General features: G+C 49.7%; 6 protein-coding genes across 11 annotated transcripts; 2 read left to right on the top strand and 4 right to left on the bottom strand.

The window, feature by feature from the left end:
• Positions 1-2,171: 2,171 nt before the first annotated feature.
• On the top strand, positions 2,172-5,372 carry FVEG_03790 (hypothetical protein). The gene is made up of 2 exons (XM_018891423.1): positions 2,172-2,657; positions 2,820-5,372. The coding sequence occupies exons 1-2, from the start codon at positions 2,426-2,428 to the stop codon at positions 3,197-3,199; spliced, it is 612 nt and encodes a 203-aa protein (XP_018747933.1). The 5' UTR covers positions 2,172-2,425; the 3' UTR covers positions 3,200-5,372.
• On the bottom strand, positions 4,319-4,444 carry FVEG_15338 (hypothetical protein; the record flags this gene model as incomplete). The annotated part of the gene is made up of 1 exon (XM_018904459.1): positions 4,319-4,444. The coding sequence occupies one exon, from the start codon at positions 4,442-4,444 to the stop codon at positions 4,319-4,321; it is 126 nt and encodes a 41-aa protein (XP_018747934.1).
• Positions 5,373-5,531: 159 nt separating the features above from the next.
• Positions 5,532-9,773, bottom strand: FVEG_03791 (elongation factor 2). Its single transcript, XM_018891424.1, has 5 exons — positions 9,545-9,773; positions 9,339-9,475; positions 7,146-9,286; positions 6,978-7,065; positions 5,532-6,452 (listed from the first exon to the last, which is right to left on the bottom strand). The coding sequence occupies exons 1-5, from the start codon at positions 9,562-9,564 to the stop codon at positions 5,887-5,889; spliced, it is 2,952 nt and encodes a 983-aa protein (XP_018747935.1). The 5' UTR covers positions 9,565-9,773; the 3' UTR covers positions 5,532-5,886.
• On the top strand, positions 9,675-11,896 carry FVEG_03792 (acetyl-CoA C-acetyltransferase). Of its 3 annotated transcripts, XM_018891425.1 has the most exons (4): positions 9,675-10,279; positions 10,334-10,383; positions 10,451-10,523; positions 10,611-11,896. In XM_018891425.1, the coding sequence occupies exons 1-4, from the start codon at positions 10,215-10,217 to the stop codon at positions 11,611-11,613; spliced, it is 1,191 nt and encodes a 396-aa protein (XP_018747936.1). In that variant the 5' UTR covers positions 9,675-10,214; the 3' UTR covers positions 11,614-11,896. The 3 variants fall into 3 exon arrangements, with proteins under 3 accessions (XP_018747936.1, XP_018747937.1, XP_018747938.1); XM_018891426.1 differs by having other exon boundaries at positions 10,451-11,896; XM_018891427.1 differs by lacking the exons at positions 9,675-10,279; positions 10,334-10,383 and having other exon boundaries at positions 10,410-10,523.
• On the bottom strand, positions 11,781-17,734 carry FVEG_03793 (hypothetical protein). Of its 3 annotated transcripts, none has more exons than XM_018891428.1 (6): positions 17,599-17,734; positions 16,761-17,384; positions 16,150-16,250; positions 15,523-16,093; positions 12,936-15,461; positions 11,781-12,880 (listed from the first exon to the last, which is right to left on the bottom strand). In XM_018891428.1, exons 2-6 carry the CDS (start codon positions 17,376-17,378, stop codon positions 12,341-12,343), a joined length of 4,356 nt encoding a protein of 1,451 aa, XP_018747939.1. In that variant the 5' UTR covers positions 17,379-17,384; positions 17,599-17,734; the 3' UTR covers positions 11,781-12,340. The 3 variants fall into 3 exon arrangements, with proteins under 3 accessions (XP_018747939.1, XP_018747940.1, XP_018747941.1); XM_018891429.1 differs by having other exon boundaries at positions 11,810-12,880; positions 16,761-17,379; XM_018891430.1 differs by lacking the exons at positions 16,761-17,384; positions 17,599-17,734 and adding an exon at positions 16,312-16,559 and having other exon boundaries at positions 11,810-12,880.
• Positions 17,735-18,162: 428 nt separating this feature from the next.
• On the bottom strand, positions 18,163-20,426 carry FVEG_03794 (hypothetical protein). Of its 2 annotated transcripts, XM_018891431.1 has the most exons (7): positions 20,182-20,426; positions 19,622-20,128; positions 19,355-19,572; positions 19,086-19,307; positions 18,982-19,038; positions 18,662-18,935; positions 18,163-18,617 (listed from the first exon to the last, which is right to left on the bottom strand). In XM_018891431.1, exons 1-7 carry the CDS (start codon positions 20,282-20,284, stop codon positions 18,472-18,474), a joined length of 1,527 nt encoding a protein of 508 aa, XP_018747942.1. In that variant the 5' UTR covers positions 20,285-20,426; the 3' UTR covers positions 18,163-18,471. The 2 variants fall into 2 exon arrangements, with proteins under 2 accessions (XP_018747942.1, XP_018747943.1); XM_018891432.1 differs by having other exon boundaries at positions 18,163-18,935.
• Positions 20,427-23,449: the final 3,023 nt, after the last annotated feature.

Below are 23,449 nucleotides of genomic sequence, written 5' to 3'. Positions count from 1 at the left end.
GCATTTAACCCGTACCCATCAGGATGATCCATTCCCCTTGGGTCCTCAAACTGGTTCTCCCCTAGCGTCATTTCCCAGAGGTCGGTTAAGCAAGAAGAAAACAAGACTAACTATCCCGTACTCAATGAGTGACAGAGTCTTTGAACCATGTTATTCCAGTCCTTGGCCCATTTCGCTTTTGGTGCTCCTGCAGGAGGCACACAAGATTGATTCGTCTGCGCTTGCATTGCATTGACGGTGCACCTACTGTAATAACGACAAGTTGTTTGATATCACATGCCATGTTTTGTGCGTTTCTAAGCAAGGACGTCAACTAAATGCCCTGTGGGGTTGCTCTGTGCCGAGGCTCGAGTTCCCCGACGGAGTTGACGGGACGGAGATCCCCGTCTCTTCTCTCTCTCACTCTCACTCTCACTCTCACGACTGAAGAATTATCGATATACCCGGCCCGACAGTTTAATAGGCAACCGGAAACAGGACGAGCTTCTCTTACTATAGAGGTTTCAGTGTTTCTGACACAAAACTCTGTTTTGTTTTCTGCAGGCGATTGTTCTCGGTGCGATGCGTTGAACAAGAAACTCGCCATGCCTCATCCTGTCCTGTATCCTCATCTATTCATATCTCGTCGGCGTGTTCCGCTCGAAACCTCGTCCCTTATGTGGGCAATTAAACCAGACGGTTTACGAATCTGGCCATCCTATTTCCTCATTGGCGGACTATACTCGCTGTATTTCTTCGACAGAGGGCTCATATCTGCGTCTTGAATCAAGAACCTCATTCTGCTAACAACCCCCATGCTAACCCCAGGGTAAATCTTTGCCCCATCATCGTTGCATTGTCCTCCTGCACAGCAGACGCTCCGTACCCGTACCAGGGGAGGAAAGAAAACTCAGGACCTTGATACTGTGTGACAAAAGCATTCAGGTCCCTTAGTAAAAGTTTAGGATAAGTTTAGTACAGACCTAGGGTATCCTTTGCAGAGTTTATTTTGACACCCTATATCAAGGTCTGGGGTTTTCTTGCTCCCTGAGGCCGTAGCTGAGCCGGCTATAGTGTGGTGGGCAAAGATCCTCAATTATGAAGTTCTGACTAATACTTGGGTAAAAATATCTGACAAGTGCGGGCGTTGGATTCAAAACCATGAGAGGCTTGAGGTTGTGGTTGATTCCCACCCGAATCGGGCCGCGGAACATTTTAGCAGAATTCGAGGTCATGATCAGCATGAAATTTATGTATGTGCCAACAACCAACAGCATACAACAGCACAGCACAGGTCGGTAGTTGAACAACGTGGTAGTGGTAGCGGAACGGATCCTGCAGACCATCTTCCGGACTGTACGGGTACAGTACAGTAGTGTAGTGGTGAATCTTTCCTTCATCTCGTGGAAGTCGATGAGGCTACCCTGTTCTAGAAAACACCTCCGATATTGGGGGAGAGATCGCGCGCCCCGATCCTTCGTGCTCAGACTTCAGGGACACGCACGCACGCCATGCCCATGATCCGTCGCCCAATCGCAACAGGGACAGCGCTTCTGAGCGGCTTCCAAGCGCGTTCCTTGCAAGGATGGGAGACCCTTCCACCGAGTTTCCAGAATCACGCACTCGAGTGTTCAACTCACTCGGCCGGCACTCCCTGGACTGGCGACTGGGCCCGCAGCCTCACCCCCTAAAACGGACGGGACCTGTCAAGAGCCATGCCATGCCATGACAGGACCTTTTTTAAGGTAGTGGAGGCTATATCTTATTAGTTTGTGTGGAAATTGCTATTGTCAGCTCACACCGCCAGCCTTCTTTGCAGTGTTTGACTCGTAGCCAAGTGCGAGGCGACAAGGCTTTTACCGCTTATTCGCTACCGTTGTGTGTCCAATGTTTTGACCCCTGTATCTGATGATGAGTGACCTTCCAACAAACACCACGAAATTCAAGAAATTTGCGTGTGCATGAATGCATTTGTACGCCAAGTTTTGATGACATGATCATCTCTCCTATCCGTGTTCATCTACCGAGTGTTGATCACTGCAGCCAAAGATAGAAGTGAAGCATTAATTGGTCGTCAAATTTAGTTGGCGATGGACCATGCTGCGCCTCCCCAATTTGCGAGGCTTATCAGATGTGGCGCTTAGTAACTCCTACTGTACTTTGTACTTGCTACCCCTCCCACTTTGAACTTCAAATCATCAAATCCCTTCCCCATACAACAAACAACCTTGCCCATTAATAACGACGAATTGCTTAAGCCTTCAAAATTAGCATAGCACATTCTGCACCTGCCACCATCTCCACCATCTCATCTCCTGCATATCCTGTATTTGACGACCCATTGCTCTCTCCCTTGCCGCGTCACCTCATCCCAAATAGCCTCAAAGCCTTGGCCATCTGAATCTGAGATCCCTGCATATTGAGTTGGTCCAAGTTCTGCATCGCAATGGCAACCTTGGATAACGCGAACCCAACTATCCTGAGTGCGTCTCAGCTGCCTACCCGGCAGAAGAAGGCTGAGCCGCGTCGGGGTCCGGATTCCAAATACGACGATATCATCTTCGCGAAGCCATCGTATCTTTCAGGGCCTTTCGGTCAAGGTCCGGCCATATGGCCCCGAATGAACGACTGGCAGGATGAGTTCTCATCCGAAGCTATTGACGAGCAAGAAATTTATGGTATGATCCTTCTCCATTTCACCTGAGTCATTTCGTTGGTGAATTTGCCACTCCAGTATCTTCGTGTGCCTTTACGCTGGGGCCTGGGGCTCGTCGTGAGGGTTTCAAGTGACTCGAGTACATACCCACGTTTAACAAGACATGGCACTAACGTTTGGACAGATCTGATCTCAACAATCTCGGATCCAGAGCACCCGGTATCACTCGGCCAATTGTCAGTGATTAACCTCTCTGATATTCACATTACTCCATCTCCTTCTATGGGTGTTCCTGACCCTAATACCATCGTCCAGGTGGTTGTGGAGATCACGCCTACCATCACCCACTGCTCGCTAGCCACCGTTATCGGGCTGGGAGTTCGGGTGAGACTGGAGCAGGCACTGCCGCCCAACTACCGTGTGGATGTCACCTGCAAAGAGAACAGCCACAACCAAGATGATCAAGTCAACAAACAATTAGGCGATAAGGAACGAGTTGCTGCAGCTTTAGAGAACGACACTCTGAAAGGAGTACTGGACAAGATGTTGGAAACTTGCGCTTAGTCATGACATCGTTTCTATTTTTGAAGGCCACACTCTTTTAGAAGGCTTCATTACATATCACAGGGATTCAGCTCGCTGATCTTCTGGTGCGCACCATCGGTTAATGTCACTACAACATAGATAAGTGACCAATACGAAGGATGCGGAACACGATCATTCTCGTTCCGAAGCCGAATGGCAGAGCGAAAATACCACCTTGGTGACCTTCCCATGTCTTGAATCTCGGCATTCAAGTTGGGGTAGTCTGGATAGACTGTACCGTTGAACTGGTAATGAGAGAGCGCTGGGGAAAAGAGCGATTCTTGATTGGAGAGCAATGACAAGGGGGTTCTATCAAGGATATTCTCATCTAAATAAGGTTCAGCTACCACGAACAAGCAACTCACGCTACTCATGAGAAACCTTCCTCCAGTCCAAGTGCAACATCGCAACGAGTGGGCATTCCAATATATCGGACTATTGGAACCTGGTATTCTAGGAGTATCGAGAATGTCACCGGTGTCACGTCGAGCTAATTTTTAGTTTGATACACAACACATGGTTGGGCTGCAATAAACGCGTGTGCATTTGCCTTGCTGGATGAATACATACGCACATATTCACAATCAAAGATATATGTCGACTCCTTCAACTTCCTTCGTTCATGAGCCTCTCTGTTTATTCTCTATCCTCTCGTGCATAAAAGCCGACGTCGACCAGATTCCACGATTAGCTTTCCGTTTTGGGAATCATCGTCGTACCATACCAAGTAGCGCCCTATATCAGCATGCTACTCGTGGAGACGTCCCAACGTCCCCCACTTCGGGTCGCCGCAAATCCAAACGTCCCTGACCTGACTGAGTCTGGGCTCCCTCATGGTTCATGGTCACTTCAGTGAAGGCCTTGCCTTGAAAGGCACTGTAGGCTATGGAACGGAACCTACCGCCACGAGACGTCATGCTTGACTCTGTCGGCCCTTTTCATAGCCAAGAGGCAAGGTCGTCTCTCATAGGGCACTATCAAGAGCTGTCTCTTTTGTGCGATTTCTCCTTTCGTGGCATGTCCTGCCAAGACTAGTAGCTCCCGTTTGGCAGGTCTAAAAGAACTGGGGATTTAGACTTGCCGCCACACATAATCATATCATATACCAAATCGGTCAAGCCTCACGGTACTCAACTCATCGATCAGTCTGTCCTCGAAATCATACAGCGCCGTAGTCACGCCCCTAGCTCCAGCCTCCAGGAGCTTTTGTCTTGGAGACTTCATCCATATCACTATCCTTCAGGGGTCGACCCCCGCTCCCCCAGTGTGTTTGCGGTTTTGTGGACGCCCAGGGATCACAGTTGCATTTCGCTTGGACGGTCTCAAATGATATGTTTGGGGGAAAGCAACCTTGCCTTGCGTCTGCGTGACGATCCCCCGATCTTGCAACTCCCGCGACGCGATCCCCCCGGTTCGATACGAATCTCGGGATTGGTCCGCCCTCGACGTTGCAAAAGAGACTTGTATTTTCCTCAGTGGCGATCGTCAAGGTAAACATGATGGGATGTATTTGTCCGCAACCATCAATTGTCTTGCATGTTCTCAGACACCACTTGCTATCCCACATTTCCTACCTCCTCGTGACGTGGGGATAAGCCACCAGTGTCTTGGGATTACTCTCTCTACAGCCAATGGGGAGTTTTAGACTTAATTGCTGAATAGCCATGAATGATATCGCTCGTCCAACACCCCCAGGCTAATGTTACACCTTCAGGTTATGGCTTTAACCCTCAAGCCTTCACCGAGATGGGTTATGGATGTGCCTGGCAGATGGGCTCATGCCCATCGTTCCCGGCACCCTAGCAAACCTTGTGTCCTGTCAATAATCCCTGTCACGATGCTTATCAACCGCTTCGTCATTCACTTGCTTGCCATGAGGTTCGAACCGTGGTCCCTGAACGGGCAAGGGTTTCTAGAAAGACCCGTTGAGATCACCGGTTAATCGTCCCGTGGAAGCTTCCACGAAGCGCCCTTTCAAACTCCACCATCTTCACTGTTGCTTTGACCTTTGTTTTATGTATGTATTAACAGGACTGCAAGCTTCTGGATGAACTGTCTAGTGAACCAACTGCGAAACCAGTCCAAATCCTGAATGTTATTAACACTAGCTCTAATTATCTGGTGCGCGATCTGTCGTAAAGTATAACCATGACGCTACAGTCCCGCGCGGTAAAGCTCAAGGATAAATCCCCTAGCACCATCGTCGGTATCTTGAAAAAGGTCCTGTCAACAAACAGGCTCCATTGTCGTTGACAAGGAACGTGTGGCCTAACCAGAACAGCATTAGAATGGCCAACTCTACAGGAACTTATTTTATACGACAGAATTGGGAGTAGGCAAAAGTCAAAGAACCTCAACACCTGGCCTTGATTTCTGATTATTGTTCCCTGTTTATGCTGGTCTATATGAAACCTTCCCGCCGTTGACCTGCTTGTCTTCTACGGTTCCGCAAGTGCGCCACTGATCTTCCATCTCATCCTTGCTACCAAATTCGTTTTTAACAAAATGCAGGTGGCTATCTCCATCAAACAAAGGGTCAGCCAACGGGGCTCAACTACTCCAAGATCTTTAAGGGAGTCGTTCGTGCAGCCCCTGCTCCTCATGTTGGACCCTCAAAGACCCTCCCGGAATATCCGGCCCGTTGCTCATCCACAGATTGCAAATGTTTAGATCTCTCCAAGCATCCCACTCTCCATCAGGCTTTGGTAGAACTCGGGCTCAAGGAACGTCTTGACACTAACGTCCTCGCTTAGGCCCTTGCGTCTTCGTGTCTTGAGAACAAAGTCGCGGGCAGTTGCCTGTGCAGAAGCAGGCTGGAGCGGACGAATGATCTGCTCGCGATCAAGGGGATCACCAGGCACGATGCTCCAGCTATCAAACACAAGACTGACCATCGAACTGCCCTGCGTCTTGATCCGCAGGTCGGTTTCGAAGCCGAAACTGTCAATGACAGGCAGCAGACCGTTGACGCGATACAGCGGCGTACCAGCAACGGGACCATCTGACAAAACGTGTCCGCGACGCCGCGAGAGCACATTGTAGACCTCCATGTATGAGTCCTCAGGGCCCGTTACAGAGACTGAGTAGACAGGCTCCATGAGGCGGGGCGATGCCATGAGGAATGAGGAATAACACGCTCGTCGAGAGGTGGGGATGATTTGGCCGCCTCCACGAAAGATGGCCTCGTTGGCTAGTAGCACATCTGTAACCTTGAACTTTGTGTTTCGTATCGCTGTTGCCTCATGTCAGTATCTGTTTTGAATAACGCGTTCACTATTGGTCCTGATTTGGATGTGTATATCCTTGCAGGGGCCCAGAGGATAAGCTATCCGTTGTCAGGGGGCCAAGGGATCGTCGGATATGCTTTTCCATTTGTTCCTGGCAGAACGGGAGCGGTCAAGCGGCTCTGTCCGCGATGCCATTCAGAACAAAATCCCTGGCACAGTGGAAACAGGTGGTCCCATCGACATTCTGCAAGAATCCACGTTTGGAGACTGCCAAGTATTTGCCAGCCGCATATTAGCCAGCGAAAGGCGATGGGAGACAGAGGTGGAGAGTTCATGGAAACTCCACAAGGAACTACCTTGTCTCTGTTGCTGTCGAGGTCCACTGCCAATGGTAACTGCTGATAATGAAACATACAAAGCCCACTCTTCACTTGAAGGACGTGCCCCATACTGTTGATACAACGTTTCCTTAAAACGAGCCACTGGGCAATAGATTGTGGCCCAGATACAAAATGAAAGAGTATGCTTACGTTCTTCGCACAGGGGTCCCTCGCGGGTAGCCCAGCTGAATCCTTGTCGAATAGACTCTTTGACAGCATTGAGTGTTTTCTTGTCCACCTGAACTTTATATTAGCCTTGCTCATGCAATAGGGCACCGCTGCGATTAACATAAGCGACATAACAGGGCTTAAACTTACCTCAGTGGGAAGAGTATCGTCTTGAAGGATGTTGGGTCCTGTATCCTCGGGACCGAAGGCCCAAATACTGCGAGCAGCCAGCTTATCCCAGCCATGCTTCTCTTCGAAGAACTTGGCAGTTTTGCGAATGGGATCGCGGATGCGTACAGCACCACTCTCAATATCGCTGGAGATCCCCTTCTCCAACTGCTCGGCAACCATGGTGATCTTGTTCTTCTTGTTTGGGGTGATAGCATAGCATTTTGTCGCCGATGTCTCGACAACAGTCTCACAAAACCGCGTAACCGGGTCAGAAACCTTGATATCCATGTCAGCATACAGACGACGAAGGTCGTGCAGCACACAATCCATGTACAACTCTCCGGTTCCTAGAACAACATGCTCTCCTGATTCTTCGACCTTAGTCTTGATGAGGGGGTACGATTTTTGAATCCTCCTTAGTCCATCAAGCATCTTGGGGAGTTCGGAGGGGTTGATAGGCTCGGCGGCAACCTTAAGGACAGACTCTGTGAAATGTGTGATAGGCCGGAAGATATAGGCGTCTTCGTCATCTTCTAGTTTGGGAGGGATGATCGTAGCGGACTTGACAATGGAGTTGTCGACGCCGCTAAGTAACACAAGGTTACCGGCTGGCACGCCGTCGGTAGGGATGTTGTATCTTGTTTCGCCGATGAACACTTCTGAAATATTGGCCATAGCCATATCTTCCTCGTCGTCCAAGGAGTAGCCTTCACCAAGAACGCGTACCTGCATACCTGGTCGAACTGTGCCGCTCAGTACACGACCGAAGGAGTGAAAGCTCTTGGCATCGGCTGTGTTGAAGAGCTTGGTGATATGAACAACCAACGGGCCGCCCTGGTCGCAAGCCTTCATGGAGGCAGCGACCTTCGAGTCCAACGGGCCGGTGTAATATCGCTCAAGTAATCGCTCAGCTGTCTCGATGGGAGTTGGTATGTGCTTAACAATCATATCCACAAAGCCTGTTGATGGACCGAAGAACTGCTCGCATACCAGCTTCAGAAGCACCTTCGCATCAGCCTTATATTGTGAGGGCTTGAGCTCAATGCCCAACGAGGCCAACACTGGCCGCAGCTCTTCTGGACTGTCACTGATCGAGTGTGTAAAGAGTTTGTAGATGGGCTCGAGGATGAAGTGAACGAACGATCGTGCTGAGCGCTCATCCAGAGGTTTTCGTGAGAAGTTTCGCTTCTTGGGGTTATAGTAAATGTCCCCCCATAACCGCTTCGCAAACTCGTCCACGTTGATATCTCCAAACGTCTCTGTATACATCTTGGCGAAGCTCGGTAACGTGAAACACCAGCCCATATCTGTGCAGGCGAATAGGACATTGCCCTTCTCAGGACTTATCCTCTTGGATGCGGCCTTGGTAGGAGCTGTGTTTGTGATAATCGTGTTGACCTCCTCGACAACGTGCTTGAGCTTGAAGTATGCGTCCTTGGGTGGCAGCTTCAGCTCAAGGATGAGGCGGTCCATTTTGTTGATAATGAGCGTCAGGGGGATGTCCTCGAGAACGGCGTGCTTGATGATCTGCTCCGTATTGATCTGAACTCCCTCGACCACATCCACCACCAAACAGACGCCGTCAACCAAACGGAACGAGGCAGCCACCTCATCGACAAAGTTAACATGACCAGGAGTATCGATCAGATTGACGAGGTGCGACTTGCCCTTGGTACTGGGTAGTACCAAACTCATTGGCGCAGCTTTGATAGATAGCCCCCTTTCCCTCTCCAAGATATGTACGTCCGTATATCTCAATTGCTCATCTCGGTTCTTGCCCACTCTTCGTTCAAGTCGATCTGTGATGTCGTGTGTCTCGAGTACCAACATGTCCATGAACGCAGTCTTTCCATGGTGCAAATGTCCGGCTAAAGCTACGTTTCGCGTTTGTTCTGGGAAGTTCATCAAGTCTGTCATGAACTCGCGGTCGAAGAAAACGGGTGGAAGGTCGGCTTCCTCGATATTGAACTTCTTCTGCTCGATGGGGGCGATGATGGGCTGGGATAGAGGCTGGGCATCCTCCTCTTCGACACGAGTCTCGACATCGGCGCCGTATACCTGTTCGGCGGTTGGATAGTACTGTTTATCTTCGTGGAGGATAATCGCATTTGATGGGCCATCTGCCAACCCATGAATTAGTATATGTTTGTAGCCTGGGTCCCGGGCTCGTACCGTCAATCTCCATGAGCTCCTGGCCTGTCACACCAGGAGCCTCATCCGGCTCGTCATCGTAAGTATAGTCATCCGCACCAACGCCAACCTCCGAGCCCTCCTCCGACTCGGCCTCCTCGCCAATGAAGTTACCGAACCTGTCGCGATAAGTCAGCGCGCCGTCAAATTGTCAAGCTCGAAACGCGACGAAAGAACAAGATACTTACTCGTCGTAAAGATCATCCATCGTCGCTGTGAATAGAATAGATGCGCAAATGCGTGTTTCTGTATGCGCAAACAATTGGCGACGTGAGAATTCGGTTTCTCTGATCGTCAATCTTGTCACTAAAGCTCCCTGTCTGGGCCTGACTTCGCGCGCGAAGCTCTATTCTGTCGCCAACTTTTTTGATGTCACGTGCACTCGATCATTCATGAAGAGCAAATGGAAGTCAAGGCGGGAAGACTGAGGCAGGTACAAGTGGGGCCGGAAATTGACAGGGGGGTTCCTGCCGACAGCGGCGCGGCGGCGTATTCGCAAGAGCCGTGCCCCTCCAAAGCCTCCATTTCCCGCTGAACGGATCCCGAATTCGAGGGCAATGGCACCTCAACCACGGGTAAGAGGGGCCTCTCTATTGCTCACTTCCTGCCTTACCCAATGTTAGCCTCTCAAGCTAGATCATTGGAAGGAAAGTGCTGTTCGCTTGTATGTAAATTAATCAGGTAGCTCAAGCTGTCCCTAAGATTCGCTACTCCCGTCCCTCAACAAAATTACCGCCGGTTTCCGCTCCACTGTCCATCTCGTCCCCTTGCTGATTTATCAATCTATAAACTAAGCTCTCCGCCGACGATCTCCTGATTTTTTGTCATCTTCCATCATAACACATCAATTCTTCCAAAATGGCCAACCTTCCTCCTGTCTATATCGTCTCTACGGCTCGTACGCCCATCGGCTCGTTCCTCGGGTTAGTATGAGCATTTGCTAGATCTTTGTTGTGCAGTGGCTAATATCAACATAGCTCTTTGTCGAGCCAGACCGCCGTTCAACTGGGAGCTGTCGCCATTAAGGGTAAGACCAAATGTTACAACGACGAACAAAAAAAAAGAACCTTCCGGATACTAACGATTGTCTACAGGAGCTGTCGAGCGCGCAGGTATCAAGCCTGAGGATGTCGACGAGGTCTTTTTTGGCAATGTCCTCTCCGCTGGGTAGGTCTTTTGTTTTCTCTACCCCGCCATCATGATCTCGAAAATTGAGTTAACTGCGACTTCGTTGCTGACATGATTTGCCTCCAGCGTTGGACAGGGCCCTGCCCGTCAATGTGCTCTCGGTGCAGGCCTTCCCCAGACTGTCATCGCCACGACTGTGAACAAGGTCTGCGCTTCTTCGCTCAAGGCCATCATCCTTGGTGCTCAAAACATTATGCTCGGCACCTCCGACATTGTCGTTGCTGGTGGAACCGAGTCCATGTCCAACACTCCTCACTACCTCCCCAACCTCCGAAACGGCGCCAAGTACGGCGATCAGACTCTCGTCGACGGTGTCCTCAAGGACGGTTTGACCGACTCTTTCAAGAAGGACCACATGGGTATCTCTGCTGAGCTTTGCGTTCAGGACCATGAGCTCACCCGCGAGGCTCAGGACGAGTACGCCATCAACTCATACAAGAAGGCCCAGGCTGCCACTGAGGCCGGTCTTTTCACTGAGATCGTCCCCGTTGAGGTCCCTGGTGGCCGTGGCAAGCCCGCTATCAAGGTTGAGCGCGACGACGAGGTCAAGAACCTGAATGTCGACAAGCTCAAGGCTGTGCGCCCTGCTTTCAAGCCCGATGGTACTGTCACTGCCCCTAACGCTGCTCCCATCAACGATGGTGCCGCCGCTGTTGTCCTCGTCTCCGAGGCTAAGCTCAAGGAGCTCAACCTTAAGCCTGTTGCTAAGATCCTTGGTTGGGGTGATGCTGAGCGTGAGCCTGAGCGTTTTACCATTGCCCCTGCTCTGGCCATTCCCAAAGCCATCAAGCACGCTGGTTTGACCGCCGACCAGGTCGAGTACTACGAGATCAACGAGGCCTTCTCCGCCGTTGCGCTCGCCAACATGAAGCTCCTTGGTCTTAACCCTGACCAGGTCAACGTCTACGGTGGTTCCGTTGCCATCGGTCACCCTCTTGGATGCTCTGGTGCCCGTATTGTCACCACCCTTACCTCCGTCCTCAAGGAGAAGAAGGCCAAGATTGGTGCCGTTGGTATCTGCAACGGTGGTGGTGGTGCTTCTGCTATGGTTATCGAGAACCTGCAATAAAATGGGCGACTGGGATAATTGACGATTTAGATGACACATTAAACAGGCTGTGGTGCTATGGAACGAAAAGTTTTGTCTTGCTGTATCTGACGCACTTTGATATGGCCTACGATATCTGACTGCTCCAACGGTATACCCTTACATAGCCATTTAGGAAGAGATATAAATGCCATTTGTAATTCACAGGAGACCAACTCAAGACTTGACTTTTGATAAGATGACGTTAGCTGCACAATTTCGATACTGATATCAATCATGACGTGCTTGCTTATATAGTTTCTAGAGTACAGGCCAAAGGAGCTCTAAAACTCCTCAAAGATCATATCAACTTTCGCTATAATAGGAAAACTGACGTGCGTGCAAGCCTTCCGGCTGCAAATTTCCTGTCGCCTTTTGAATGACTAAAAACAAAAATGATAGAGGAAAGGTTAAAAACCAAAAACAACCAAACCGCTGATGAGTTCCATACAAGCACACCATCCCCATTTATTTCCTTTAAAAGTTATCCGCCCCCCTCCTTGCGCGACTCGTCGCTACCAGATCGTGCCCTTGTAATGCGAGGACTGTATCTTGTCTTTCTGTTTGGCGGAGCAGAAACGAGCGAGTCCGCAGGCCTCTTTCGTGACCCCTTACCGTTTGGTTTCGAGACGGTCGCTGCAGGCTTTGTAGGCGCAGCTTCTCTGTTACGCTTTCGTCCCTGCTCCTGCTGCTGGCGAGAGTTAGAGGGCTAATCCATCTCCACGTCTTCAGCAGCGCTGGGCGGAACGACACCGTCGTCCATCCACTTGCGGAAGTTCTTATTTTGCTCTTGAACCTCCTCTGGACTCAGGTCCTTGGTCCATGCAGGATTGTGCACCCACTTCTCGAGAAGCTTGTTCTCTCGATGGGCGCTAAGGGCGCGGATGAACTTGTCGCGACGTTCACGCTGTTCTGCCGACTTAGGGCCTTGATCATATACGACGTATTCAGAAGTTCCCGGAGCCCATATCATCTTTGAACTCTTAAGACAAATACTAATGGTCAGGTTCTCCTTATACGAGACGGCCTTAGGAATTGAATCCTCGTCTGCATCGGCGTCGGGTGAGGGAAGGTTACGAGAGAGCACGACCTTCTGGAGCTTCGATCTAGGTACTCCCTCGGTGGGCTCAACGCGAATAAAGGATGAGATGTAATACTGCCAGCGCTCACGGAGTTGCATCTCGTCCATGTAGAAGGTTGTTTCTTCGCGTTGAAGCCATCGCACGGTCGCCTCAGACTTGGAGGGGAACTGTGATCTTGTTAGAGGTCTGACGTTTGAAAATGTCAAGGTGACCCGAACTTACCCAGCATATCACGAAGATATCACCATCCTTAACACATTTCTCAGCGAACTTTCGGGCGCTAATCTCTGTCTGGTAACTTGTTTCCTCTCGCTCACGGTTGGCCTGGTACTGAGCAATGAGGTCAGGAGTCTTCTCCTTGACGTCTGTGCTACTACAAGTAAGAGCCAGACGGCAGAGGGTCTTGAGCAGGTCCTGGATTGTGTACACCTTCCATCCAGTCTTGAGGTAATAGTGTCGCATCACATCCTGGTATCGACTCTCGTCAACGTCACCAGAAATATACTCCTCAATGAGCTCAAGGGTCTTCGGCCAATAACTGTCTGGGTCATCGTTGGTGTCAAAGAACTTCATGTGGTTCTCAGTAAACCCAATATCCCGAGCAGGCTTCTGTTTATTGAGGCGCTCGACCTCCTTAGCCACAACCTCCTTTGCCTCTTTGAGATCTTGGAGACGTCGATATAGAGTTTGGAAGATGCTGAAGAAGACAAACAAGGTCTGGTTGCAGAAGAAGTTGTACCATGGTCGTGTGAAGAATCCATCGGCCTTCAACTCGCCTTCAGTGTTCAGGAGCTCTTCGCTCTGACCAACAACAACGGGTTTGGGGATATTGGGGATCCAGCGTTCGTTGGAAACGTCAGTGTTGGCAACGTCATCGGAAGCATCGGGCATCTCCTCTTCGTTCGCCGAAGTAACATCAGGCGTCGTCTCTTTGCTTCCAGGGGTGCTGTCTTCCTTGTGCCCGCGGGGTTTGCTACCGTTACGGCCAGGATCAAGAACTCCTCTAAGTAGATCTCCTTTTCGACCGTTACGTCGGCTGCGACCATTGGTCAGCTCTGCAGGCGTGTGATCCTCCACCTCGTCCTCGCCAGAATCGGGCTGCATCTTGGGAAGCTTATCCTGGATGTTCTCTTCGGGAATATCGAAGAAGGCAGGGACGAAAGACTCAAAGAATTCCAGAATGCGTTCCTTTTCCTGGCTGCTGTGCTGGCCATTATGTAAACTGTACAGCATCATGAGGCGCAGAAGATCAATGATTGTATCCTTGTCACTAAAGTCCCAGCTGAACTGATGTCGAGGGACATCACCCTTCAACGATCGCTCGCGACGCTGTTCCTCATGCTTTGTCTTGATGACGTCGACCAAGTGCTTTGCAGTTAAGTGCCTCTTATCGTTTTGCTTGACAAGGATGCCCATGTGATCCAGACTCTTGAGATGCATGTTCTCAGTCTGGGCATGCCACACCTTCTCCCATTCCCGCTGGGAGAACCGCCACTCCTCATCCTTCTGCTTCATGCGAGCCAGTAGGACAGGCACCACGTCGAAGGGATGGGTGAACATGTCATTAACAACATCGATACCGCGATCACCATAAATCTTCTTGCAGATTCGCTTGAAGATAGACGTGCTTTGTCCAGCAAGTGCAACAGGCATCTGGAATGTTTCCCTCTCAGCAGCAGACATGGCGAGCATATTTTGCGCAATAGGCTCCAGGAGTTGGATGCACTTGATGTTAGCTTCAATGTTGAAGTCATAATCGTGGCGCTCTTCCTCGATGCGGTGCAGGCCTTCCTCAAACTGGTTCTTCCTATGAGCAACGAATCCGCTGTCCTCCGACGCCCATGTAGGGTGTGAAGCCCACTCATCATTGAGAACAGAGTTGCAGAGCTCGTCTCGACCGCTGCAGGGTTTGAGGCGCTCTCGCTTGGGAAGTAATCGATAACTAGGTCCATACCCACGACAGTTGCTGAGAGACACCTTCTCTGTCGGGGGCGCAGGGCGATTGTCGATGACGACATCTTGAGTATCGACGCCAACAAAGGTCTTCCAGAAGTTCAGCAAGTCAGGGTTCGCGCCGATGAACAACGCGCCCTTGTGAAATAATGTGTTTCGATCGATGATGTTCTGACTGAAGAGATTGCAAAGTTTCAAGAAGTCGTTCATCGTAGATCGGTTACTAAGGAACTTCTTAACGCGTTCAAAGAAGGCAATCTCCTCTTGACTAGATGTCGAGGAGGGTTTAGCAGGGTAGGGCTCTGGCATAACCGGCGTGAGAGTTGGCTCAACTGCTGAGTTGTCACCTCCTTGTCTGGTATGGTTGAGTTTAGGCCTCTTGTGACCATTCGCAATAGGAGGGAGATTCCGTGTAATTAAGGTCGCGTCTGCAAGAACGGTTGCAGGCTGAGCAGCTTGCTTGTCGGCTCGGGGTCGCTTCTTGTTGTCTTTAGTAGCGCTAGCAGGAGGCGCAAAGCTACCTAGAGGAGGCATCTTTTGTCCATCTCTCATAGCAGGCTGCGGTGTCTGATTGGGTCCAGATGGGGGTCCATCGTCCATACGGCTGGGAGTCTGCTTTGCCTGTCCAGCTGATTCTGGCAGAAATTGTTTGAAATCTTCGAGCAGGTCAGGAGCCGAGTTGAACAAGGTGGTAACCTGTGCATATACGTCCTGGATAGGCTTTTGTTCGCGCTGGTAGGTTTGAAGAATTTCAAGGAATTGTTTGTAGATCTCAGGCTTGTCCTGGAACCGGTTCTTTGCCATGATTAGTACGTCTGACGCTTTAAGAAGTTGAGACATGAGCAATGGTTTTTACCTTGATTTTATTCACATAGCTGATAGCATGGTTGAATTCAACTGGCCCCCGCCGCTCCATGTTTGCCTGATTCGCTGCATTGCCGTTTACTCCAGCTTGTCCAGAAGGAGTGGGTGTCAGGGCCTGGCGCGCATTTGGCCCCTCCCCAGGACCTGTGCTGCCCTGGGGCAGAGCACGTCGCTGCCCCGAGTTGTTGCTCTCGTTGAAAGCAGCATTGTGGGCTGCAGCTTGAACAAAGAGGCTTGCACCATTCTGGACAGGCGTACTGAACTGTGCCTCCGGGCTCTCGATGCTATGCTGCGGTCTCTGTTGCTGCCACTGGCCACCTCGTTCGGGGAACAAGGGCTGATTAGCTGTGGCAGGACCGTGACCATCGCCCTGGTTTCCACGTCCTGTGATAGATTGAACCGTGGTACCCATAGGTGTGGTGACTCGTATTGTGTTCGGATCGTTGCCAGCGCCGCACTCGATACGATAACCGGGAGGTAAGAAGGTGTTGAACCCTTGAATCAGGTTTGGATGCCCAGCGAAGAGCTCAGATACTCGGTTGATAACCCCCGGTGTGTCAATACTGTCCTTGTGTTAGCTGCGATCACAACAAAAGTGGCGGCTCAATCAATAACATACGCCTGGCTTTTAAAGTCTTTCATGATATCCAAGAATCGGTTATAGACGTCTGGTTGGTCATGGAACTGGACTTTGACCTGGTCAAGGTAGGTGAGGGCATCCTGGAAAGAGAAGCAGTCAGCAATCATGTACGCAGCGATACCAGTAGAACATATGTTATACAATGAGAGTGAAATAGAATAAAGGTACGCCGGATTCTTGTCCATGGAGAAGCGCCATGCCTTCTCCTTCATGGTTGAAGATACCAACAAGGTCGCCTGGGTTCGCCGGAAGACTGGCCAGGAGAGCATGAGGCTCCATGTTGGAGGATATCTGCGAGAACAAGAAAACGGGCACTAGGGAAACAAAATGTGACGAGTTGTAAATGTTTCACACGAGAGCCGTCAGGGAATTTGGAGAAGTAAGAAGAGGGGTAGAAGAAGTTGGGTTGGATAGAAAGGTAAGGCAAAGGTTTGTGGGTGGTTTAACAGCGGCCCGCGCTGTCGCATCACCAGCTCGCAAACGCAAACGCAAACTTAGCGGGTGGCTGCGACATGCGCATGGAAGGTTGTTGGTACCCCTCCAATGACAACATCCCGCCGCAAAAGAAACTGTATTGCAGTGGGACTTACATTTAAAATAGGCTGCTGCCCCTGGGTAATTCCCCCAGGAAGCTGATGAGCTGCCGGTGCAGCAGCTGGGTTGAACGGCGCGCCCTGTTGGCCCCCACGCTGCCCTTCCGGAGGCTGTTGCTGCAAAGGACCGCCAAACACGGCCGCGACACTGTTGGCAGCAGCTTGTGTCGATGTCGGCGGTCCACCGTGCGGCATCGGCGCGAACATTTGTGGTTGTGTATTGCTATTATTTGGTCCACCGTGTTGGACCGGTCGGCTGTGCTCGCTCTGGAGTGGCCCTCCGAAGGTGGCCAGGGGAGGACCTGGTGGGTTACCGAGGGGAATTTGAGGATTTCCGTTGTGATTCGCAAGAAGTCCACCGGGACTATGAATTGCGCCAGAGATCCGCGACGCGACCGGCTGGTGAATGGGAATGGAGCCGGCGCTGCTATGGTGAGGTGTAGATTGGTATCGGTCGTTGGACTCTCGATCTCGATCGCGCTCTCTATCGCGCTGTTCACGTTCTCTCTCTTGGTCCCGACGGGCCATCTCCTCACGTTGCTGTAGAGCTCGGTGTCGTTCTTCCATCTCGCGGTCTCGATCGTATACTACAGGGCCAAGGTTCTGGCTGTTCATTCTGTTCTGGACAAGCCCTCGTCAGTGGGTTGTTTCATTTGGAACGATATTGTCCCGATATTTCAAAATCATGATCCTCGAAGGTTAGCCATCAGGCATGCTCATAGGCTGGAAACCTAATGGTTGTCATGCGCGTTGGTGGACTGCTCCTCCAAGAGATCAGGAGAACGGGTGAATGGCAGAAGCAATTCGCGACATCATCGACAAGGAAAAGACTTACACCAGGTGAATAAATGCCGGCGCCACTAGAACTCTACATGGAGACGAGTTCGCGCAAAACGTATAATGAAAACGATGAGAACCCAAAGGCTGAAATGTGTGTTGGCGAGGGGCGATTCGTCGTGGATGTAAAACCCAGCTGCATACAAAGTTGCGAGCTCGCGGCTAGGGTGACGCCGATTCTCTACTGGAGGAATCACGTGGTGATAGGCATTGTGGGGTTGTTGGCGATCTTTGATTCGTGCGCTCAGCCATATCTTATCTCTGTTAAATGAGCTGTGGCTCAGCCTTGTTGTCTGATGATGAAACTTTTGTGTAGCATGACCAGGAGCCCCACCAATGATTTTGTCTTATTATTCTCCTCTTTGCACTTCTGGCTTCAATTCTAAATGGTTGTAAAGATACCATCTAGAGAGTCAATGCTCCTATTGTGCAACTGTTCTATCATTTCTCCTACGGCGACAAGGCTGAAACTCCCATGTGGAGACACGAGCAACAGTCGTAAATAGAAGTTGGTTCATAGGGCAATCAATTCTCCGATGCCGGATATGGAAAGGCAAATGATGCAGTGGTTATGAAATTGATTGGCAAGACTCCTATGTTCAAAGCAAACTGATATGCTCCTGGCGCCACGAAATTCCATAGGAACCTTTTGGTGCGCCTCTGTATGTTCCCATGCGTGATCTAGCTCGTATCCCAAATCCCGAATCCCGAGAGTTAAGAAAATATATGATAAATGCGAGCCAAGTCTGAAAGTACCCATCCCGTTCATAATCCCATGTCTGCCTTGTTATCAAATGAATCCCAAAACAACCAACATACGTAGCCCGCTTTCTTCTTTCACTTTCACTGGGATGCTGTCGAAAACGAAGCATCAAACGCTTTTGAGAATGTTCTCCCCCGCGAGGGAGGCATTGAACGTGCCGTTGAAGGTTGAAGCAGGGGTTTCGACTATCGATGGAAAGCCGAAAGCATCTTTGTAAGAATCTGCTTTTGACACAACCATACCCATCAACTCGCCTGATACAATTAGCGAAAGTCTTTTGGTAAGTTCAGAAACTTACCAAACCCGACGAGCCATATGTTTCTCACAAGGGAAGGTTGGAGGCCATAGGATCCCATTGCAAGTGACAAAAAAGGGCAAATAATGTACGGCCAAACCCCTGAAAGCCCGAAACTGCTTAAAATAGAGCTTCGCAATCCACTGGCAGATGCAGCAGTTGCGTCAAGTATGTCCAGGACCTGGCCGGTCTTTCGAAAGGCCTTGTCGAGGCGGGATTCATGGTTATCGTACTTGACCAGCAAGTCTTCGGCAAGTTCTTCGAGTTTCCCCATACCCTTCAGCTGGTCAACAGAATACTCAAGGATGGGAGCCGGTACTTACTTTTTCGATTTTGACCTGCTTCTCCAGGATATCTGCACTCCGAGATTCTGTCATTTCCTTAAATGGTCAACCTTGACTTCCGAGTGATTCATCAGCAGACTCACCACTTGATTCTGAAGAGAAACAGACGACGAAACGGCCGCACCCAGCAATGCCATAAGTATATCGACTTCGTTGCTTAACTGCTTTGTGCTCGTTTGGAGAGCAACCTTTTGTGATGCAACGATGTCTGCAGTCTTCTCTTGAACTGAGCGTGTAAGAAGTTCTAAAAGATCGTGGAGCACTTTCGTTTCCTGAAGACCACTTTCCACGACATCGCGCGAGTCCTATCCATGTCAGGAGTGTGTCGTAGATAGAAATAATTGGTATGTACCTGAGCAGCGCGGCCCAAATCATCTCGCAGAATTCGACTGGCTCTTTCCATCTCTGTACGGAGATGTCGAACATGAGGCCCCATGTCTTCAACAGACTGGCTTGCGGCAGTATATGCTCGATTGAGCGAATGGAATCGCTCCTCCATGTCTGCCTCAATATCACGGGTGAGTTTCTCTAGAATCTTAGTGATTCTTTGATAAAGGAGGATGTTCTCATCTTTCACGAATGATCAGTATCGTATCTCTTCGCTTGGGTGCTTACTGACCTTTCTGATGATCTGCCCTTGCGGCATCGCAGAACCTCAACGCTTTGTGACGATAGCTCACCCATGTATTCCAAGCCGAATCTGACTGAGCAAGGCCCTCGAGACACTCATCAATCTCAACAGTCGAAACATGGAGTTGTGGGATAGGTGAAGCAGAAAGGGTCGCCAGGGTTGCCTCTCGAAACTTGGAGCAGGATACCGGAATTCTGAAACTGCCGCGCTCCAAGTCGCAAATAGCAAGGCTTGCTGCATACGAATCCACAAAGTCGCGAGCTGCTCTCCCGCTATCAATATGGACCTTGGCGTCGTCTTGGCCATCCAGGAGGTGACAGTTGTTGACTAGCAGGCGTGCAGCGATGCGATGACAGAGAGGTTCAGACTCCAGGTCTTGAAGCTCTTGAAGTGCGGCAGTGTAAACATTGGATAACCTCTTCTCTGATTGCTCGTTGAGTAGGGCGATGTTATCGCTACTGCGTTGTGGGTGCTGGAGTGTAACCTGACGGCCTACTATGGTGATGGATGTTAGCATTAAAGCGCCAGCTCGATCATTCGAACTTTACCATCCGCAGGTCGCGGCCTCCAGGAGAAGCAGTGCACCTCTGTCCCGAAAACTGCAAGAAAGGTCACTCCCAAAAGGAAAAAGAACATCGACTTAGACGACATGTTTATAGCCAGTCAGAAGCATAAGAGACATAGGAGTAGTAGAAGGAAGTGGGTTGGTCGGCGATAGGCTCAGGGTGTTGTGGAGTGAAAAGGAAAGAAAAGACGAAATTGAAGAAGTGCAGGAATGAGATTAAGAGCTAGTGGTCCGAATTTCGAAGTGAGGTTGGAAACTGGTTCGGGTGCTCCTACTTTAAATGAGCCGTTGCCTCACTCTCAAAAAGAGCACCTGCACCTATCTCACTTTCCCACAGCAGCGTACTTTTTCGCAAGGCCAATACGGTAGGTTAGCAAATACCTCATGTTGGCCTCCTACAACTTCCATCCTTTAAGAACCAAGAGTAAGTAATTACCTAAGCCCAGTGGAAATCATTGACTCCACGTGCTGCTTGATTCGAGATCTGAACAATGGTGTTGAACCATGCAAACGGACCTCGAATGCCTTTTCGTAATACTGAACACGAGCGAATCAAGACATAAAACAATGAAATAATATGGTATCTCCATCTTATGTCGTATTTTAGCCCAATCCGATTTGTTCGATAGTTGTTGAAGGTACTGTTCCAGATCCTCTACACCTATTGGATATATTGGATGATGGTTCAATACGATGTGGTGATTTCACGCTCGTCGCATACATGTACAACGTCAAACCTGAACACATCATAACTTGATATCAAGTGCATCTCGGCCGTTAACGCTGGATTCTGTATCAATTCTTGGCCCGAGGGATCTATACACCACACTTTGTTCCTTGATATGCTCAGCTTGATTAGCTGTACATCTAGCTCAAAGCTCAGCTTTGAAAACAGAAATATGATATTTAGTAGGAAGATTTAACCCCCGAGGCTTCTCATGCGTCATCGAACTAGGCCCCAGATCTTATTGTATTATTCGGCCAAGGGCGATTTATATCCTTTTTCATGTTGATGATTCAAGCCAAAAGGCCCTATGCATTCATACATCTATGGATGGTAAGAATACGGTTGCCCTGATCGCAGTAGTAGTGCGCCAGCGCGCGTGCGATCGAATAGGGGAATCACCTTATTTTGTCCTCGGAGAAGCATTCGAGTTCAATACACTATTTTAATCCCATGATGATTGAGTCAACCCAGAAGGGGTAAATAACCTCGAGTCCTTGGCCGATTGGTTGAAGATTCCCACAAAAGATCCGAGAGTTAATTCCGTTGAATCAATAACTCCAACGGTAAAGCCAAGGTCGATCGTATGGTTTTTTCCCGCGGCGGCCCCCACCGAGCAAGGGAGTCCAGGCCTTGAAGTAACGACATTCACAGAGCCGCCCTTTGGAGGGCGCTTCTTTTGGCGTTCTTCGAGAGGGCAAAAAATACACACAATGGAGCAGTAATCGAATCACAATAAATTTCTGTACGCTAGGTCACCTACTATTTAGCCCAATCAATGAGGAAAGAGGCCCTAAATTAACCTAACCCGTGCGCCTGGAGGTTGGTTTTAACGTCATTCTGCGTGCCAGCCAAGGCACATCGCGATCGCGATCAGTTCTGTGAAATGCATCAATTCGTTTCCAAGCCCTTCCCACAAAGGCCAATCCGAACCGCAAATCCACCTGCAAACCCTTGCGCGTATCCTTGAAAGCCGCATCAGATCTGGATACACACAGGCTGCATGTGCCTACGCACAGGGCGCTGCAGCTACTTGTCTTCTTGGTTATTGGTGCTCCTGTTAGACGATCGCTGATTTGTTCGCACTTTCTTACCCCCGCCGACCGTTGGCCACTTTTAACGTCCCGCTCTCGAGGGAACTTCAGAACGAGAAGGCTTCAACTTCACGTCGACTCGATATCGCCCTCTCGTTTTCACCCAGCCGGCCGTGTGTGCGCTGTTATTAGACAGCCCCCGAGTGCCGTGCGAAGACTCCTGCGATCGAGCATTTTAGAACTATCGGACGGATGGATTTGGATCAGGAATATTATACGAATACGTCGATTGCAGAAGCAAGGTATCAGCCATTTGCGCATCAAAGATCCTCGGGCGCGTTGCTCATATAGAACAATAGCACTCACCAGGTCGCAGGATATTGTGCAAAACACCTGGATGGATCTAGACTCTAGCCAGAGCGTTTTATATTACACAGACGTACGCAGTGGGACCAGACCAGACAACATGTGTATGCAGGTGGATCGGCAGTTTGCTTGTGGGCATATCGGGTTTCTGAGTATTCGCTGGTGTCAGAGAGTATTTAATGGATGCAAAGGACCTTCGCATATTCACGATATCGTTTACGACCAAGAAACATGTCCAGACTGTGTACGAAAGGAAACTCTCCCAAAACCATGGGAACCAAAATAACGATATATGACTTGATGGGAAGTGGTACATTGACAGAGGAGACACTAAAATTGCGGCATGACTATGAAGAGTATAGAGGAAGAGGGTAGATAAGCCATTGGGTTTGTTCGCAATGCTTTGAAAGATACCAGAATTTGACCTAAAGTCTTGCAGTTGAGTGAGCCAGCACGACAGCAGGCAGTCAACAATGTGATTCGTGGTGTTTCTTATCCTGTTATCATGGGGTGATAATCTTGATCCGCGAGACCTGCAGACGTGTACTTGCCATGCTGAACTTCACAGAATTAAACTCGATGATAGTCTGGTTTGTCAAACAGATATTCTGTTTCCATTGCTAAACAGAGCTTCAGCAAAAAATATTAATATTCATTTTTAGCAAAACTGCTAAGTAAAGATTTTGTGGATAAAAGCAGCGCATCATCCGGAGTATCTGCTATGAAGTGCAAGGACATGTTGATCATGGGCGCTCCAAGCATCTACAGGCCGACTCTCTGAATTCGAGGTAAGGCCATAGGTGGACTCAGTGGTTTGACGAAAATAGACATCTATCAAAGACTTCACAAAGGAAAACTCCATCTCCAGGGTCGTAGCTAGGAGCATTGGTCACTAATTGGATACCCTAAACCTAAAATCCGGTCAGGTACGGATCTTAAAAGCCGCCAGTTTGAAAGCCGCCAGGCCATTATTTTGGAATGACGGCATTGACAGCAGCACAGATACAGTTGATCAAACGGGTATCCTTAGTTTTGATCGTGCGTACAAGCTCGTGTAGGCTTGTCCTTTGCGAACTTCATCATTTTCATGGATATTCTAGAAAAGGAAACTTGTGAGAGTAACACAG

Source organism: Fusarium verticillioides, chromosome 2 (assembly GCF_000149555.1).
Source record: "Fusarium verticillioides 7600 chromosome 2, whole genome shotgun sequence".
NCBI classification, from domain to species: Eukaryota; Fungi; Ascomycota; class Sordariomycetes; order Hypocreales; family Nectriaceae; genus Fusarium; species Fusarium verticillioides.
Note: the sequence above shows the minus strand (reverse complement) of the source record. Positions and strands in the feature narration are given on the sequence as shown.

Excerpts from the sequence above, each read along its gene's own strand:
- FVEG_03790 (XM_018891423.1), top strand. The coding sequence starts at position 2,426 with ATGGCAACCTTGGATAACGCGAACCCAACTATCCTGAGTGCGTCTCAG. Across the intron at positions 2,658-2,819 it reads TGACGAGCAAGAAATTTATG|ATCTGATCTCAACAATCTCG; the intron begins GTATGATCCTTC and ends ACGTTTGGACAG.
- FVEG_03791 (XM_018891424.1), bottom strand. The coding sequence starts at position 9,564 with ATGGATGATCTTTACGACGA. Across the intron at positions 9,476-9,544 it reads ATGGATGATCTTTACGACGA|GTTCGGTAACTTCATTGGCG; the intron begins GTAAGTATCTTG and ends TTATCGCGACAG. Across the intron at positions 7,066-7,145 it reads ACGATACTCTTCCCACTGAG|GTGGACAAGAAAACACTCAA; the intron begins GTAAGTTTAAGC and ends TATAAAGTTCAG.
- FVEG_03792 (XM_018891425.1), top strand. The coding sequence starts at position 10,215 with ATGGCCAACCTTCCTCCTGTCTATATCGTCTCTACGGCTCGTACGCCC. Across the intron at positions 10,280-10,333 it reads CCCATCGGCTCGTTCCTCGG|CTCTTTGTCGAGCCAGACCG; the intron begins GTTAGTATGAGC and ends ATATCAACATAG. Across the intron at positions 10,524-10,610 it reads GGCAATGTCCTCTCCGCTGG|CGTTGGACAGGGCCCTGCCC; the intron begins GTAGGTCTTTTG and ends ATTTGCCTCCAG.
- FVEG_03793 (XM_018891428.1), bottom strand. The coding sequence starts at position 17,378 with ATGAACAGCCAGAACCTTGGCCCTGTAGTATACGATCGAGACCGCGAG. Across the intron at positions 15,462-15,522 it reads GCTATGTGAATAAAATCAAG|AACCGGTTCCAGGACAAGCC; the intron begins GTAAAAACCATT and ends ATCATGGCAAAG. Across the intron at positions 12,881-12,935 it reads ATATCTTCGTGATATGCTGG|TTCCCCTCCAAGTCTGAGGC; the intron begins GTAAGTTCGGGT and ends ACAAGATCACAG.
- FVEG_03794 (XM_018891431.1), bottom strand. The coding sequence starts at position 20,284 with ATGTCGTCTAAGTCGATGTTCTTTTTCCTTTTGGGAGTGACCTTTCTT. Across the intron at positions 20,129-20,181 it reads GAGGCCGCGACCTGCGGATG|TAGGCCGTCAGGTTACACTC; the intron begins GTAAAGTTCGAA and ends CCATCACCATAG. Across the intron at positions 18,618-18,661 it reads CATATGGCTCGTCGGGTTTG|GCGAGTTGATGGGTATGGTT; the intron begins GTAAGTTTCTGA and ends TAATTGTATCAG.